The sequence below is a fragment of the Colletotrichum jinshuiense genome, chromosome 4 (genome assembly GCF_051148585.1).
Source record: "Colletotrichum jinshuiense chromosome 4, complete sequence".
Lineage (NCBI taxonomy): Eukaryota > Fungi > Ascomycota > Sordariomycetes > Glomerellales > Glomerellaceae > Colletotrichum > Colletotrichum jinshuiense.
In genome coordinates this window covers 1,522,762-1,537,340 of record NC_139311.1, presented here as the reverse complement: position 1 = coordinate 1,537,340, position 14,579 = coordinate 1,522,762, and the positions used below count along the sequence as shown (strand labels likewise).

The following is a 14,579-nucleotide window of genomic DNA, read 5'->3' as shown; positions in this document are numbered from 1 at the left end:
TTAGTGGACGTCTACTGAATGTGTTTTCTCATTGCTGACGTTAGTGTCCGCAGACCCTTGAGTCTCTTGTCCTCGGTGCTTGACAAGAACAACGACACCACGGGCCAGGCGTGGATGCCGCCATCCTCGCTGCGGCTGTCGACCTCGGTACTTTTAACTAACACGTTGATAAGGTCTTTGATATCGGGGGCGAACACTTCCTCGGATCCGTATGTGATGAAGAAGCCGCAAGGTGGGCTAGCTTCCGCCCACACCCGATGATCGACGCACTGCCCAGGCGACGCCGTTTGGTCGTAGGCATGCGAGCATCCGGCGTACTGCAGCGCGTATTTCCAGAGCATGTCGCGATCCAGGTAATCGCTAGCCGAGTTTTCATGTTTGTTCGATATCAGCTTTGCCCATGGCGAGATCAGCACACAGAATACAGGGAGCGGAGACTCCGAGGCCCGGCGCAACTGCTGCTGGCTCTCGCCTTCTGATGGGGCGGATTCGTCGCTCTTTTCTTTGAATGCTCTGGCCTCATTCATGTGCCCGAGCTCCAGTAGTAATGTCAACATCAGGGTCGCTCCCGCCGAGTCGCCCGCAACAACCACTTTCCGAGGATCTCCGGCTACGGACAGGACGTGCTTGTACCCCCTCAACGTCTCGTACACTTGTGTCGGGTACGTTTCGTCGGGGACAAGCGTGTAGTCGAGTGCGAATATGGCGGGGTTCTGGTAGCCTGCTTGGACCAACAGCGAGTGCCACGACAGAAGGAACTCGAGGTAAAAATAAGCGGAACCCATGGCAAAGCCTCCTCCATGAGCGTAGTATATGACAACGTCGGGAGGGTTTGATGGATCTGAATTGATCCAGATGCCTTGGAATCCATGCCGACCCTGCCAAAAACAAAAGACTGAGCCATGATGTATTATGCATGGAGGTAAAGGCTGCACTTACGTGTTGTTTGTACTCACGCCAGTGTACGGGTGACCTGAAGTAGCCATGTCGCAGCATGCGGAACCTTAGAAATGGCAAAGATATGTACTTGGAGAAGAAGACACGGCCAACGCTGGCGGGGATGTTTGCAAAGGCATAACGGACGCAGCGTATGACTAGGTCCTCGAATAAGGTCGCCCGCTGCACGAATGGCGACCGCTCATTGTGGTTCAGCAGACAGCGCTCGCGGAACAGCGAAGCCGGCAGGTCAAATATCAGAAACGGCAATGCCTTCAGGGCGACCAGCACCGTCGGGAAGAAGCCGACATTGAGCAGCAACTGCGGTATGAGAAAAATGACAAAGACCAGACAGTCGAGCAGCGATACTGGACCAAGAATCATAGCGGGCGGCAGTGAAGCTCAGATTGAAGCTTGCTCAAGAGCGAGAGGTGAGAGGATATTGTATCGTATCGTATCTATCGCGAGCTGCAGTGCAACATAGATTTGATAGTGAGATTAAAGAGAATGAAGGAGACAAATAAGGCAACGGAAATTAATGCCGAGTGTGTTTATCGCGGAAGCACTTTCCATCCCTTCCTTCGCCGCCAGACGTTGCTATGCTAAGGTAAGATTCGGAAGCTTTGCATTTGTGACGTCTTCGAGGTTACGGCGCCCGTGTCTGAGCGGATTTGGCTTGTGCCTGCCCAGAGTCAGACGGGGCGGGGGTGTGGGTGCTGTAAGTTCATGCGCTGCCCTGAGTTAAGCTGGTGGTTTGTTGGGGGGCTATCGCCTTCATTCGTGCCTGCACTGAGTGAAACTCACCTTGCCATAATAGATTCAGCCGGCTCACTCACATGCGCCCAACTTTACTCACCACTTGTAGCTGCTGCTGCTGCTGCCGCTACTGTTGCTGTGTGAGGCGAGATCGGTTAAAAGCTTCTCTCTGACAAAGCAAGGTACGGAACGGCGAGGTACAGGCAATGAGACGTTAGCTGGGCCAAATGCAAAGGCGGCATTGAGACATGCGCTGGCCGTCGCCCTAGGCGTGGTCTTGTCAGCGTCTAAATGGCTTGTGATTGTGGGCAAGAATTTGTTGGATGAGTTGATATTGCCAAGTCACAAACAGCAGGGTAAAATGGGTAGATTTCTTCTTTAGTTGAAATGAAAATCATTGCAATGCACGTCAAGAGCTTTTTTTATATAGTAAAATAAAAGGGCCCATCCTGTCGATGGCTTCTTCCCCTTTTGTTTTATTTTATTTGCTACTATACAAACGTCGTGCAACATACACTCACTGATGGATGAACGAGAACCCGTATCCCATAACCCGTTATGCCCGCTATCCCAAGTTGCAACGCCGAAAATATCCATGGACACTCCTTCAGAAGCTCGCGCCACTGACAATACTTCAGCATCAAGAAGCTGCGAAATAGAGGCAAGGAGACGACTCCTTCATTTTTTTCTTCGGTTCCCCGACGCCCTCCTGTTTGGTTTGCAAACGAAACACCAAGGTGACTCCCCTCCCGTTCGCACGTACGCTACACACACATACACACATACACCGCCACCGCACTGCTTGAATCTACCCCATTCCAACGCTCCTCCGTGGGCGTGCAATGACCTCCCAGGAGGCAGAGTGAACTACCGCTTGGCATTTCGCACCTTCCAGTTGTCCTTGATGCCCTTGGCCGCCTCAGCGAGATCTTTCTCCGTGACGCGGTCCTCAATGCTCTCAAGCACGCTCTTGATGGTCGAGATGTGATTGGCCTCGGACTTGTCGTCGCGGAAGCGGATGATGCGCCAGCGGCCGAGGTCGTCCTTGTGGCACTCCACAATGCGGTCGTTGAGGGGGTCCCCGATGCCCTTGAGGATCTCCCACTCATCTTCGGTGATGAAAACGTCCGCGAAGTATTGATACCGCCCGTCGCCTTGGAAACTGAAAAGCTCCGCGCGGGGGACGGCCTCGTAGTCGACAAAGGGCTCGTTCACGTCGTCGCCCTCGCCGGGCTGCACCGTCGGGAAACTCAGCCGCAAGCGGCAGTCGACGGTGTTCTCTTCGGGGGGCTTCCACTTGAGGATATGGGGGTCGGTGCCGTGCTTGTAATCGCTGCTAACGCACGTGAAAATCAACCCGTCGTTGCCATGCCGCAGCTTGGGCAGGATCTCGCGGAACATCATCTCGATGCCGTAGCTCAGCTGCATGGCCTTCATCTCAACCAGAAACGGCTGGAAGTCCCTCTCCTCAGGGTATTGCTTAAACAAATCCCGATATGGCTTGTAGATGTTCTCGTTGAAGTAGGCGAGCCGCTTGTCAAGCGTGCGGGACATAAGGTCCTGGCCGTCGAGGACGAGGCAGTCGAACACCAAGAAGCGCGGCTCCTTTTGGCCCTTGCCCGTGTCGTCCATGACCAGCTCGCCGTCGATGAGCGTTCGCGTGTGAAACTTTGTCAGGTCATCCTTGCGTGGGAAGTGGAAGCTGCTGTTCTTGATGAACCAGTAGTCGTTCTTGCGGTCGATGAGGTAGTGGATCTCCCGGCCGTCATCTTCGGTGAGGTACAGGAGGTACCGGATGCCGTCCGACTTTTCGCAAACGTAGTAACTGTTTCGCGCGAGAGCGCGGATAGGTCAGTGATGGTCTTCAATTCACAATGTTTCCCCTTACGGCCCGCGAGACCGCGGCGTCGCCGGCGACGCGCTTTCCCGGTAACTCACTCTTTGTTCCGCAGCTCGTCGACGTGTTTGCGCGCAAAGCTGACGGGCTGTGCGCCCGGGAAGCTGGTCTGGTTCCGGTGCAAAAGATTGGCAACCTCGCGGCGCAGGTCGAAGAGCAGCTGGCCGTCGGCCTTGATGCCGGGTTCTGCAATCGAGGCAATTGGGCCCTCGGGGGGCGGACCCTGTACGCCATCCATTGTGTGGCGGGTTTGGTGTTGCGCAAAAGGAGAGATGCACAGTACTGGTCTAGCCTCGCGACGAAAGTCTCGGAGCTTTATCTGTATCTTATCGATAAGAGATAACGTTCCAAGTCCCCGGGCGTCCCAACGTTGACAACTCTGGATTATGGTAGCTAGGATTATGCAACCAAATGAGAAGTCAAACGGTTTATAAAGGATCGCCGGGTGAAACTCGATTGCGTAAATCCGAGGGTTTAATAGACAGGCAGCATGGTGCATTCACAGGAACACTTCAAGTGCGGGAGGATCGAGGCCAAAAACACATACAGTTTGAGGCCAACCGTGGAGTGAGTGCTACAGGCACCAATATACAGTTATCTGAACTTAAATCGATTAATATCTTTGACCATTCGGTGGCATCTACGAACGGCAGGCCCCCCGTAAACGCCCAATGAGCTTTGTTACTCCACGTCAATTGACGAGCAAACCATCAACCAACCCCGGCAGTCTCAACGCCTCGTCAAATTATTGGAACGGCTCAAAGTGATTGAGCCAGAACGATTCTGATAACCTTGCGCGAATTCCTTTTTTCTTGAAAATTACAAGCAGTCGCCTAGCTTTCATCAATCTTGGTGACTTCGGCTTTGGCGTCCTCCCACGTTTCCTTACTCTTCTTTGCCCACTCGATTTGGCTCTTGGCATAAGCCAGCTGTCGTCTCTGTTAGCCTCAATAACCCTATGAACGCCCGGAAGCCAGCGACTTACCATGTAGCGGCGCAAATCCTCTTCCTTCTCCCCCTGAAATCTCTTCAGGTCCTTCAAAATACTTCCACTTGCCTCCTTGACATCATGCTCGGAAACCACCTTTGCCTGCTCCAGCTGCTCAATGCTCTCTCTGGTCTTTCCTATCATGTCACGGCGGGTTCTCTCGGGGTCCACATCAGCTACACCTTGAATAGCATGGCGGATCGGTCCAAATATCTTGTTCGTAATCGAGTTGCTGCTCGCGGCCTTCTTATGGCCAGGTGTTGAGTTGCTTCTCTGCGGAACTCCCTGACTTGCGGATGGAACGGGGTCGCCGTGGGTTGGCGGGAAGTCCGAGTCGATAGAGGCCGTATCCTCAGTGCTACCATCGCGCTGGTGGCTTGACGTGTTACCCTCCCGGAGGCTGTTTGATCGTTTCGGTGGAGGCGCAATTTGCTGGCTACTGCTCAGGTACTGCTCGATGCGTTTGGCTTCCATCTCGCTCCGCTCTAGCTGCTCGAGCAATGCAATCTTCTTATTGAGCTCCTCGCTGGTTTGCTCCTGCTGCACGCGCTTCAGTACCCTATACTTCAGCACGCCGCGAACGACGCCTGCGAATTGCGCGTTCTCGCGCATTGGCTCCGCAAAACTGGCACCAAGCGAGCCAGCCAGCTCCTCGGTCGCAATGTACGAGGAGTCCGCCGCCTGTCCTACTCTCTCAAGCGCTGGGCCAAGAGAAGGTGCCTGCTCTGAGAGCGCAAATGCATTGAACTTGGAGCCCAGCTCGCAAAGATCCGCAGCTAGTGCTGTTAGGTGGCTCAAAGTCCGACGGTTGACCTTCTCCATAGAGCCCGACAACAGCTGCTCCAGTTCCTTGATTGAAGCCTCGTAAGTAATGAAGTATGGGTCAAGCTCCTGCTCGCCGAGGGTGTGGCTGTCGGGGGGGAAACGGCCAAAGACATGAGAGCCGGTGCCAGAGATTGCTCCGGCATCAACACCAGGACCGCCTGTTGTCTTGAGCTTGGCCGAGGTCGCTGGTACAGGGAGGTAACTGTGAGCCGGGGTAGGGTTTGCGGGGTCCAGAGGAGGCGCCTTCAGGACTGATTTAGGTACCGAGGCAACCGGGTGTGAGTGCAACACCTCGCTCTAGTAAATGGTCAACAACTGGAAGGTTATGAGAATATCCGACTGGGATAACTAACCCAGCTGGCGTTGGGGTCGAGGAACCTCCACCATACACCATCCGTGCGGACCTCCTCCATCCGCCGGCATCGGTTCAAAAACACTGCAAGCATGCGCTTGCGCAGATCGATAATCTGCTGGTCTTGCTTCGCGTTCGTAGGGTTTGCGGCGTAGTCAGCCATGGTGTGCTTCTCGGGGATGGGTGGTATAATCAGGGTAGGATGTAGTCGAGTTAAAGCTTCTCGCAGAGAAGCAAATTCAGAGTATCGTCTACGGACTTCGAGATTCTGGCGCGCTGTCAGCAAAATACCCTGCCGTGACTTTTGTTCAAATATAAAACAAAACCTACTCCTGTTCGGATGGTGTAGACGATGTATCTTCCTCCGCTCTCCGCGCTCTTTCCTGCATCTGTAATGAGGATAGTCATGGACGGGTTCTCGTAGAGAATCTGCTCGACTCGACTTTCGTAGCCACCAGGCTTGGGGCGGGGGACAAGGTCGCCTCTGTCTCTAGCAATAGGCTCATTGTCGCTGCTCTCGGCCTCACTGTCATCGTGGGCATGAGAGCGGTTCTGGGGAGCCTCGTCGCTCGTGGTCGACGGGGTCTGAGGGATGTCGAATCGCTGGTCTAAAGTCTCCCAGTCGGCATCAGCACTGTCTGAAGAATCATCCAGATCTATGGTTTCCATCATTTTGAGAACTTTTGGACCAAGGTGTCTTGGAGAGCGATCACGACATACACTCACGAGAGGTTGGAGAGGCCGGGTTCGCTGAAGAGGAAGTCAAGCTATCCCTCCGGTCAAAGCTCGTCCCATAGGGGTTGTTGTCTTCGTCGTTCCACATGATGGGTCTTGGTTTAATAGCAGGGCAAACAAAGCTATATGTCGGTATTCAATCGCGCGAAAGGGTTTGCGGTCTCAGTCGGACTGCGCGCCGGGGATGCGCAGCTGAGCCGGGAGTTGCGGGGGAGGGGTGTGCAGGGCACTTGTCGGTATGCGATTATCAAACGGTCGGTAATCGGTAATCGAAATGTCCGCTGACAGGAAGGAGCAGTCCTGAAGTGAAAGGACCGAAGCCACAAGAATAATGATCAGGTTGAGAGATGCGGAAGAGCAGGTTTGATCAGACGTGGGGAGAGGTGATCGGGGGGCTGTGAGGTTGGACTAAGGTAAGCTCCAGGGTGCAGTAAGTGCCTTTCCGGCCGGAGAAGCAAGCAATGACGAAGCCACATCCCCCCGGCCTGGCACTTGCCTTTGCACCCGGACAAGGTGACCAGGTGCTCTGCACCTCACTTTTGTGCACGGACCAGAGTGACACAAATACCTGACTTACCCCTGCTTTAGCACCCGCTGCTGCGCATCTGTGGGTTATAGACAAAGCACATCGCGCTCATATTTATGAATTATGAATGTGTTCACATTCACTTTCTTTCTTTCTACTCAATGGTAGCTTTGTTTGTTCATCCGTTGTCTTTAAACTACACCCTTGTAACACATCACACCCTGTATTCCTGATACTAGTACCCATCACAAGCGGTTGACTCAGTTAAGTAAGGCAAACTGGACATCCAGCAGGCTTGCGCCAGCCTAACTAGCCTCAACTGCCAACAAACCGCGTGGTGGAACCTGACAGGGTGTGGAAAGCCCGAAACTGAGGACATGTTCATCTCCGATACTTCTCGCACATGTTTGCGACCTGCGACCCCTCTTTACTGAGAGAAGGAAGTATCGATGTACCCGTTCCCGTTGGTCATCTGGCTCTTCTATGATGCTTCTGACGAAGCTGGCCTGGCGCATATTGACCGCCACCTTGATGGATTGGTCTTGGAGGAGATGGCGGCGGCGAGCCATCGCTCAAGTCATCATCAATATCCATGTCATCAGTACAGGGGGAACTGGGAGCAGAGTTAGTCAGGAATTATCTACAAACCCGGGAGAAATGTCTTTGCTAAAGCCTCACCTGGATTCCTCTGCCCTTCTTGAACTCTCTCTTGGGTGGTGAGCCGCTTTCGCTCTATTGTTCTGGTTTTTCTCTTCTACTGCCACTGAATGGCTCGGATCATCTGTGACAGACTGTTTCATCATTTCGATGGTTTGAAGAGCATTCTTTAGAGGACTGGTCTGATTCTCTGGGGGACTATTCGAACTCCGATTCGTAAGCTTGCGTTTCTCCTCTGGCTTACTGTGGTGATTCCCGCTATTATTCATGTTAATTCGCAGCTCGTAGATCACAGATCGATGGTATTAGTTACTGTTGTGTTTTTTTCGGACTTCCCTCCACCTTCATGGAAGATGTCGCTGGATGGTTGTCAGCAAAACCTGATCGAGCACTATCATAATTAGCATAACTCCAAGCCTGAGAGGCGATGGTTCCTTACTTGACGCCTGCTTTTATCGGATGGTCAATATTAACATTCTTTGTGGCCAAGTTGGCTGTCGCGATCGCCTTCTTTCCATTCTCGAGGACGCTGTTGTCAATTAGATTATAGGCACTGCCATCAAGGGTTAAACATCTCTACCTGTGACCAAGATTTATGTTTTGAGAGCTTTTACAAGCCTCGTTTTTCGATAGACCTTGACTTTTCATAGCTGTGACAAGGTGCGCTCTTGATATAACAGGCTCAACATGGCCTTGTTCCTCAGACAAAGACGGCGTCGACTTGATTGTACCCTGCAGTTTACGCGCATCTGTGTTCGTTGTTAGAGGCTTCCGGACTGCCGCAGCCGTCTTTATCTTTTTGTGGATGGAAGACCCATACTGATGGTTGGTGGGAAGGACGTAGTCATCGCTATAAACCGTTGCCGCCACTGAGGACACTTCGTTTGGTCCTCTTTGCGGTTTCTCTCGAATGTTTCTCCTGCTCTGCACCTCTGATGAGGGAGGGGTACTGACAGATGTCTTAGAGGCCCTAGATCGTTGGCTAATCCGGACAGATGGCGCATGAGATGACTGAGAGCTGGAGCTGGCAATGGTCGATGCTCTACCAACTGGGAAACTGAACGTTTTAAACAACCTCCGGGCAAATGAAGGTCTCCTTCGAGGTGGCTTCTGCGGGTGCCGATGGCTTTGAGCCTGTGTCCACGGGTGATTTGGCGGTGGTTGAGGCTGGAAGGGGGGTTGCGCTGGTGGTTGGTTTTGGTGGTTGACGGCAAACACTGGTGCTGTGATATTACCATGGCATTGGCCGACCGCCTGCCCTTGTATGCTATGGCGGTAATACGGTTGGTAGGACACTGGGTATATCTGTTGAGATATGGGGAATGGCACTGGTATCGGCATTGGTACTGGTACAGATACCGCGACTGGTGGAGGTGGTGGTGGAGGTATATGGAGTGATAGAGGTGCGACCATGAGTGAGTGTGGCTGTTGTGTGCCTGTGAGTCCTTCATGTCTGAAGAAGAATCTTGACCGTTGGGAGGTGATCGATGCTGTTCGGCTCCTGGCTCTCTGGCGACGCCTTCGTCGGACTAGGACAAAACCCCCGTCAACCCACTCTTCTTTCTTCTTTGATCGCAAGAAGAACCATAGGCCAAACACAAGAGCTGCGAAAAATACAGCTATGCAGATGAGTATTCCAGCCTGCTGGGCCTCCGTGAGGCATGCCCATCCAGAGCATCGTCCTTCAGATGTTGGCGACATCGGTGGTTGTGGGCTGCTTGGTTCCTCGACTTGTCGATGAACTAACGATTCATGATCCTCGCGACTCTTTTGGTGGTTTAAGATTATCCATCTAACCGTGTCTCTCTGAATTGCTGGCATTGTGGCGATGGAGCCAGGTCAAGGAAACCAACGGCGTTGTCACAGGGGACGATCTGTTGGGTGCTCAGTTGGAATATGGTACGTGGAGAAAATATTCGATTGTTGTAAGAGAATGTTCTTCTGTATGAATATTTCAATAGAAAGAATTGGTAATAAGGAAAGAGCGTATTCTTAGCTGGTTCATTACAAGGGCGATTAATACACTTACCTTGCTCAGCTCAGGTACGAGTTCATTCCTTCCTACTTTCCCAGTTTCCTTCACCTAATAGTCCAAGGTCCCAAGTTTGCCCACATCAAAGTCATTCGGGCGATGTATGTTAATTTAAACTCACTTTTTTACTTGATCGAAGTATAATTTGTTTTGTGTGTGGTCTGGGTTTTTATCATGCTCAATGTTTAACGAAGCTTTAACAATTCGTAATGAAGATGCCGCAAAATGATTATTCGGAACGTGGATATCATTAGAACCAGAATCAATATCATATTGATTAATAAGTACTCACCATAACAAACTTTCATTCCTAGGCTCTCGATTCCGAACAAGAAGCTGGTGAGGAGGGTGTTTACTGAGATGGTGAACTGAACATCGCTAACATGTAAGTGAGGTCCAAAAGTCTAATGTACCTAACTTGACAGCACAAACGTTCCAGATTTCATGTACCTAATACTGCTTTTGTGGATCAGCCAATCATATACTCCAAGCGCGATCGGTGAGGGCAGCTTCTCGGTGTATAGCTGCAGGAGCACTCCTACTAGCGTCTTTCTGTGGACCCACTGGTGCAAGGCCAACCGCGACTGAGTGATCTTTCCTCAGCCTCATCCCAGCTCCCTAAATTTCTAGATCGCTTAACCTTCACATCGCTCCCATCACCAAACCCATTCGAGGCATGTCATAGCCTCTCGTCCGCCAAAATGTCAGCCATCCGGAACGGCGCGATGAACGGCGCCAATGGCGCGACTGGCGCGCCGGTTAGCAAGCGATTCTCCGACATCCCAGCCGCCATTGACGTCCCGGTTCAAGGCGAAGCTGAAGACGAGGCTGTCGAAATCGATCTCCTTGAGCTCTTTGACGATCCGACTGAACTTTGCACCCTTTTCGAGAACGAGCGCGCCGCCCGCACTTACTGGATGACCGTTGCATTGGCGTATGCCAAGCAGAAAAAGATTGACCATGCCATCGAAATGTTGGTCCGAGGTGGAAACGCGATGCGCGATAACAACCCCAGAGAGAAGCTGAGCATGATTGGATGTCTTTGTTGGATGTATCTGTGGAAGAGCCGCGAAGCCCCAAGAGTGCCTCCCGATGGCGAATTGGCCTCCGAAGCCAAGACGAAGGAATACTACTTGCAGCTGGCAACCTCGACACTGAACGATGCGTCGCGTATCAACCCGGCTTTCCCTCCTCTTTTCCTGGCTCGTGGAGTTCTCCAGCTGCTCAGAGCATCTCTGCAGACCCCAAAGTCGACAGGTCACGGACAAGTAGACTCTGAAAAGGCAGACCTTCTGCGATCGGCGCTCAAGGCATTCGAAGACGCGATTCGAGTGTCACAGGGCAAAAATATGTTGGCGGTGATGGGCAAGGCGAGGACGTTTTTCTCGCTCGGGAAATATCCAGAGTCCCTCGCTTGCTACCAAGAGGTTCTCCAGAAGATGCCGGACTTCGTTGATCCCGACCCCAGAATAGGCATCGGATGTTGTTTCTGGCAGCTAGGCTTCAAGGACGATGCCAAGCTGGCCTGGGAGAGATGTCTCGAAATTAACCCGGATCACAAGGTTGGAAACATCCTTCTTGGCCTTTACTACCTCGACGCGAGTGGACACATTCCTACGAACAGCCCCGACTTCCTTCGTCTCTATAAGAAAGCAATGACAGAATATACCCAGAAGTCGTTCAAGCTCGACAAGAACATGCCCCTCACCTGCGCGACATTTGCAGGATACTTTTTGTCACGCAAACAGCTCGGCACGGTAGACTCGCTTGCTCACAAGGCCATCCAATACACGGATGTCAACGCGATTGCAAGCGATGGCTGGTACCTTTTAGCAAGAAAGGAACACTACACAGGCGAACCTGACCGCGCCAGTGACTTCTATAGGAGAGCCGACGATGCCCGAGGTGGTGCTGAGCGCGGTTATCTGCCGGCAAAGTTCGGTGCCGCTCAATTGGCAGTGCTCCGGGGCGACCTGGGCGAAGCGAAGTTGCGGTTGGAGAAGATGATCCAGCAATCCAAGAACCACGAGGCTATGATCTTGCTCGGCACTTTGTATGCCGAGGAGGTCTTTGCCAATCAAGATGCGGACGGGAAAGAGGACAAGTCGGCCGAGATGAAGAAGGCAATTGCACTGCTCGAGGGCGTGCGTGGCGCCTGGAAAGATACCAAGAAGAGCATGCCCCCCGATGCTGCGGTGTTGCTGAACCTGGCCCGTTTGTATGAGTCTGATTTCCCCGAGAAGGCCCAGCAATGTCTTCTCCAGGTCGAGCAGCTGGAGCTTGACCAGATCCCCGAGGATGAGCGGCCGACCGACATTACCGACGAAGCTGAGAAACGCGCAGCTCTTCGCAAGTTCTTGCCACCGCAGCTTCTGAACAACATTGGCTGCTTTTATTCGCAGTCAGAAAAGCACGAGCAGGCAAGCGAAATGTTCGAGGCTGGTCTGGGAGCATGCATGAAGATTGGCGAGAAGGACCAGGAAATTGACACTGACGCCTTGGTTACCACGATCAGTTTCAACCTGGGTCGTAGCTACGAATCTCGTGGCCTGTTAGACGAGGCCACTGAGGTTTACGAAGGTCTGTTGAAACGCCACGACGACTATACCGATGCTCGGACGAGACTTGCGTACATCAAGCTCCGGAAGAACCCCAATAAGGAGGGACCTGATGCTGTAGCGAAGTTGTATCAAGAGAACCCTCAAGATCTCGAGGTTCGCGCTCTGTATGGGTGGTACATGGGCAAGGTGCACTCGCGAAAGCGGCCGCACAATATCAACGAAGATCACGAGTTCCGCCATTATAAGCACACGCTGCAGAATTACGATAAGCATGATCGCTACGCTCTGGTTGGCATGGGCAACCTGTATCTGATCCAAGCCCGAGAAATGCGACGTGACAGCGACAGCGACAAGGCCAAGAGAAGTGCCACATATAGCAAGGCTGTCGAGTTCTTTGAGAAGGCTCTTTCCTTGGACCCCAGGAACGCATACGCGGCACAGGGCATTGCCATTGCTCTGGTCGAGGACAAGAAGGACTACAAGACGGCTCTTGGCATTTTTGTCAAGATCAGAGACACTGTCAAGGACGCCCATGTCTACGTCAACCTAGGCCACATCTACGCTGAACTGAGACAATACTCCAAGGCCATTGAGAACTACGAGACTGCCCTGTCGAAGGAGGGCAAGGCAAACGACCCCGTTATCCTCGCCTGTTTGGGCCGGACCTGGCTTAACAAGGGCCGCTCCGAGAAACTTTTGGAAGCGTACCGCGAGGCGCTCAAGTACGCTCAAAAGGTAAGTCATCATCTCGAGTTATTCCTGGTTGCTGAGACTAATGCGTCCCTTTCTAGGCTCTCGAAGCTGCACCAGAACAGGTGCACTACAAGTTCAACGTGGCCTTTGTGCAGATCCAAATGGCAACAACGGTTTATGCGCTGAACGAAAATCAACGGACGTTGGTACAACTTCAGGACGCTGCCACCGGGCTCGAATCGGCCATCTCTGCCCTAGATGAGATTGCAAGCCATCCGCAGACTCCTTACCCCAAGCATGACGTGGAGCAGCGTGCCAACATGGCTCGCAACACTCAACGCAAGCAGCTTGAGAGAGCCATTGCCAGTCAAAAAGAGTATGAGGAGAAGAACAAGGAGAAACTGCAAGCAGCCCTCGAACAGCGCCAGGCCGAACTCAAGAAACGTGAAGAGGAGCGGCAAAAGGCTCTCGAGAAGCAGCGTGAGAGGCAAGAAAAGATCCGGAAGGAGCGAGAGGAAATTGCAGCAAGAGACAGAGAGATCGCAGAACGGCGTGCTGAAGAGGACAAAGCCCGACAAGAGGCCGAAATGACGACTGACAGCGAGACGGGTGAGAAGATCAAGCGGAAGAAGAAGCCGGCACCGAGAGGTGACGGTGAAGGCCGCCTTAAGAGAGGATCACGCAAGAAGAAGGTCGAGACCGACGGAGATGAGTCAGCCGAGGAACGGCCTACGAAGAAGAAGCGTCGCCTTACAAAGAAGGAGTCTACTTCCAACAGCAAGTACAAATCTGCCGAGATCATCGTAGACAGCGACGACGAGGACGATGACGAGGACCCTCTGGATCGTGCCGAGCGGGCCCTCGAAAAAGCAGGCTCTCCTCTCTCTGATGTCGATGGCAAGCGCGGAGAGAGCGAGGAAAGGATGGAGGTTGACAACAACAGAGAGGACGACGAGGACGAGGATGACGATGCTGGCGTCAGTCGGCGACAGCAAAGCTCCCGTTCCAGACGAGGCAGAGTTATTGACAGCGACGAGGAGGACGAGGATGATGACAAAGCGCGTCCCGCAGCAGACACCAGCATGGCAGATGCCGACGATGACGAGGAGTAGAGGCCCAAATGGCCTGAAGAAGGACCTTGGTCAATGGGAGGCGACAATATGGGATCGCCAGTATATTCACCTGGGAATGGGATCTTGCAAAAGCGTCTGCGTCTGTTTTGGCGGTTGTAGTATAGGTATGATAGGATAGGAATTACACAAAATGGCATGACGAACTTGAAGCAAAGCCGGGACAGTTGGCCGTGTCAAGTTGCGATGCGCGTCTACATTCACTCCTCCATCTCGCAAGGACTTTGCAAATGCGTGCGGTGGTCTGATCAGATGTCGTGAGAGTCATTAATAATAAGGCGTCCGATGGCTGACAACGACATCGGTCGGCGTCTACCCCGCGTAGGTTGGGTTGGAACCATTCTACCCGCCTTAGCGTGAACTGATTACCAATTTCAGCGACCAACCCAAACCTCTGAATCTCTGGAATGCCAGTGTTGAGTTTAGTGGGAAGGGCGACGACAAGGCGACGCCCATCGCAACATCGGATAAGCAGCACTACAGACCGGCAT

General features: G+C 52.7%; 4 protein-coding genes across 4 annotated transcripts; 1 reads left to right on the top strand and 3 right to left on the bottom strand.

The window, feature by feature from the left end:
• Nucleotides 1–11: 11 nt before the first annotated feature.
• Nucleotides 12–1,320, bottom strand: EsH8_IV_000388 (Alpha/Beta hydrolase protein; the record flags this gene model as incomplete). The annotated part of the gene is made up of 2 exons (XM_083265278.1): nucleotides 12–878; nucleotides 940–1,320. 2 exons carry the CDS (start codon nucleotides 1,318–1,320, stop codon nucleotides 12–14), a joined length of 1,248 nt encoding a protein of 415 aa, XP_083124173.1.
• Nucleotides 1,321–2,559: 1,239 nt separating this feature from the next.
• On the bottom strand, nucleotides 2,560–3,827 carry EsH8_IV_000387 (mRNA guanylyltransferase; the record flags this gene model as incomplete). The annotated part of the gene is made up of 2 exons (XM_083265277.1): nucleotides 2,560–3,517; nucleotides 3,631–3,827. The coding sequence occupies 2 exons, from the start codon at nucleotides 3,825–3,827 to the stop codon at nucleotides 2,560–2,562; spliced, it is 1,155 nt and encodes a 384-aa protein (XP_083124172.1).
• Nucleotides 3,828–4,422: 595 nt separating this feature from the next.
• Nucleotides 4,423–6,577, bottom strand: EsH8_IV_000386 (sorting nexin family protein; the record flags this gene model as incomplete). The annotated part of the gene is made up of 5 exons (XM_083265276.1): nucleotides 4,423–4,518; nucleotides 4,575–5,699; nucleotides 5,756–6,022; nucleotides 6,085–6,362; nucleotides 6,475–6,577. 5 exons carry the CDS (start codon nucleotides 6,575–6,577, stop codon nucleotides 4,423–4,425), a joined length of 1,869 nt encoding a protein of 622 aa, XP_083124171.1.
• A 3,828-nt stretch (nucleotides 6,578–10,405) lies between these two features.
• Nucleotides 10,406–14,070, top strand: EsH8_IV_000385 (uncharacterized protein; the record flags this gene model as incomplete). Its single annotated transcript, XM_083265275.1, has 2 exons — nucleotides 10,406–13,000; nucleotides 13,057–14,070. 2 exons carry the CDS (start codon nucleotides 10,406–10,408, stop codon nucleotides 14,068–14,070), a joined length of 3,609 nt encoding a protein of 1,202 aa, XP_083124170.1.
• Nucleotides 14,071–14,579: the final 509 nt, after the last annotated feature.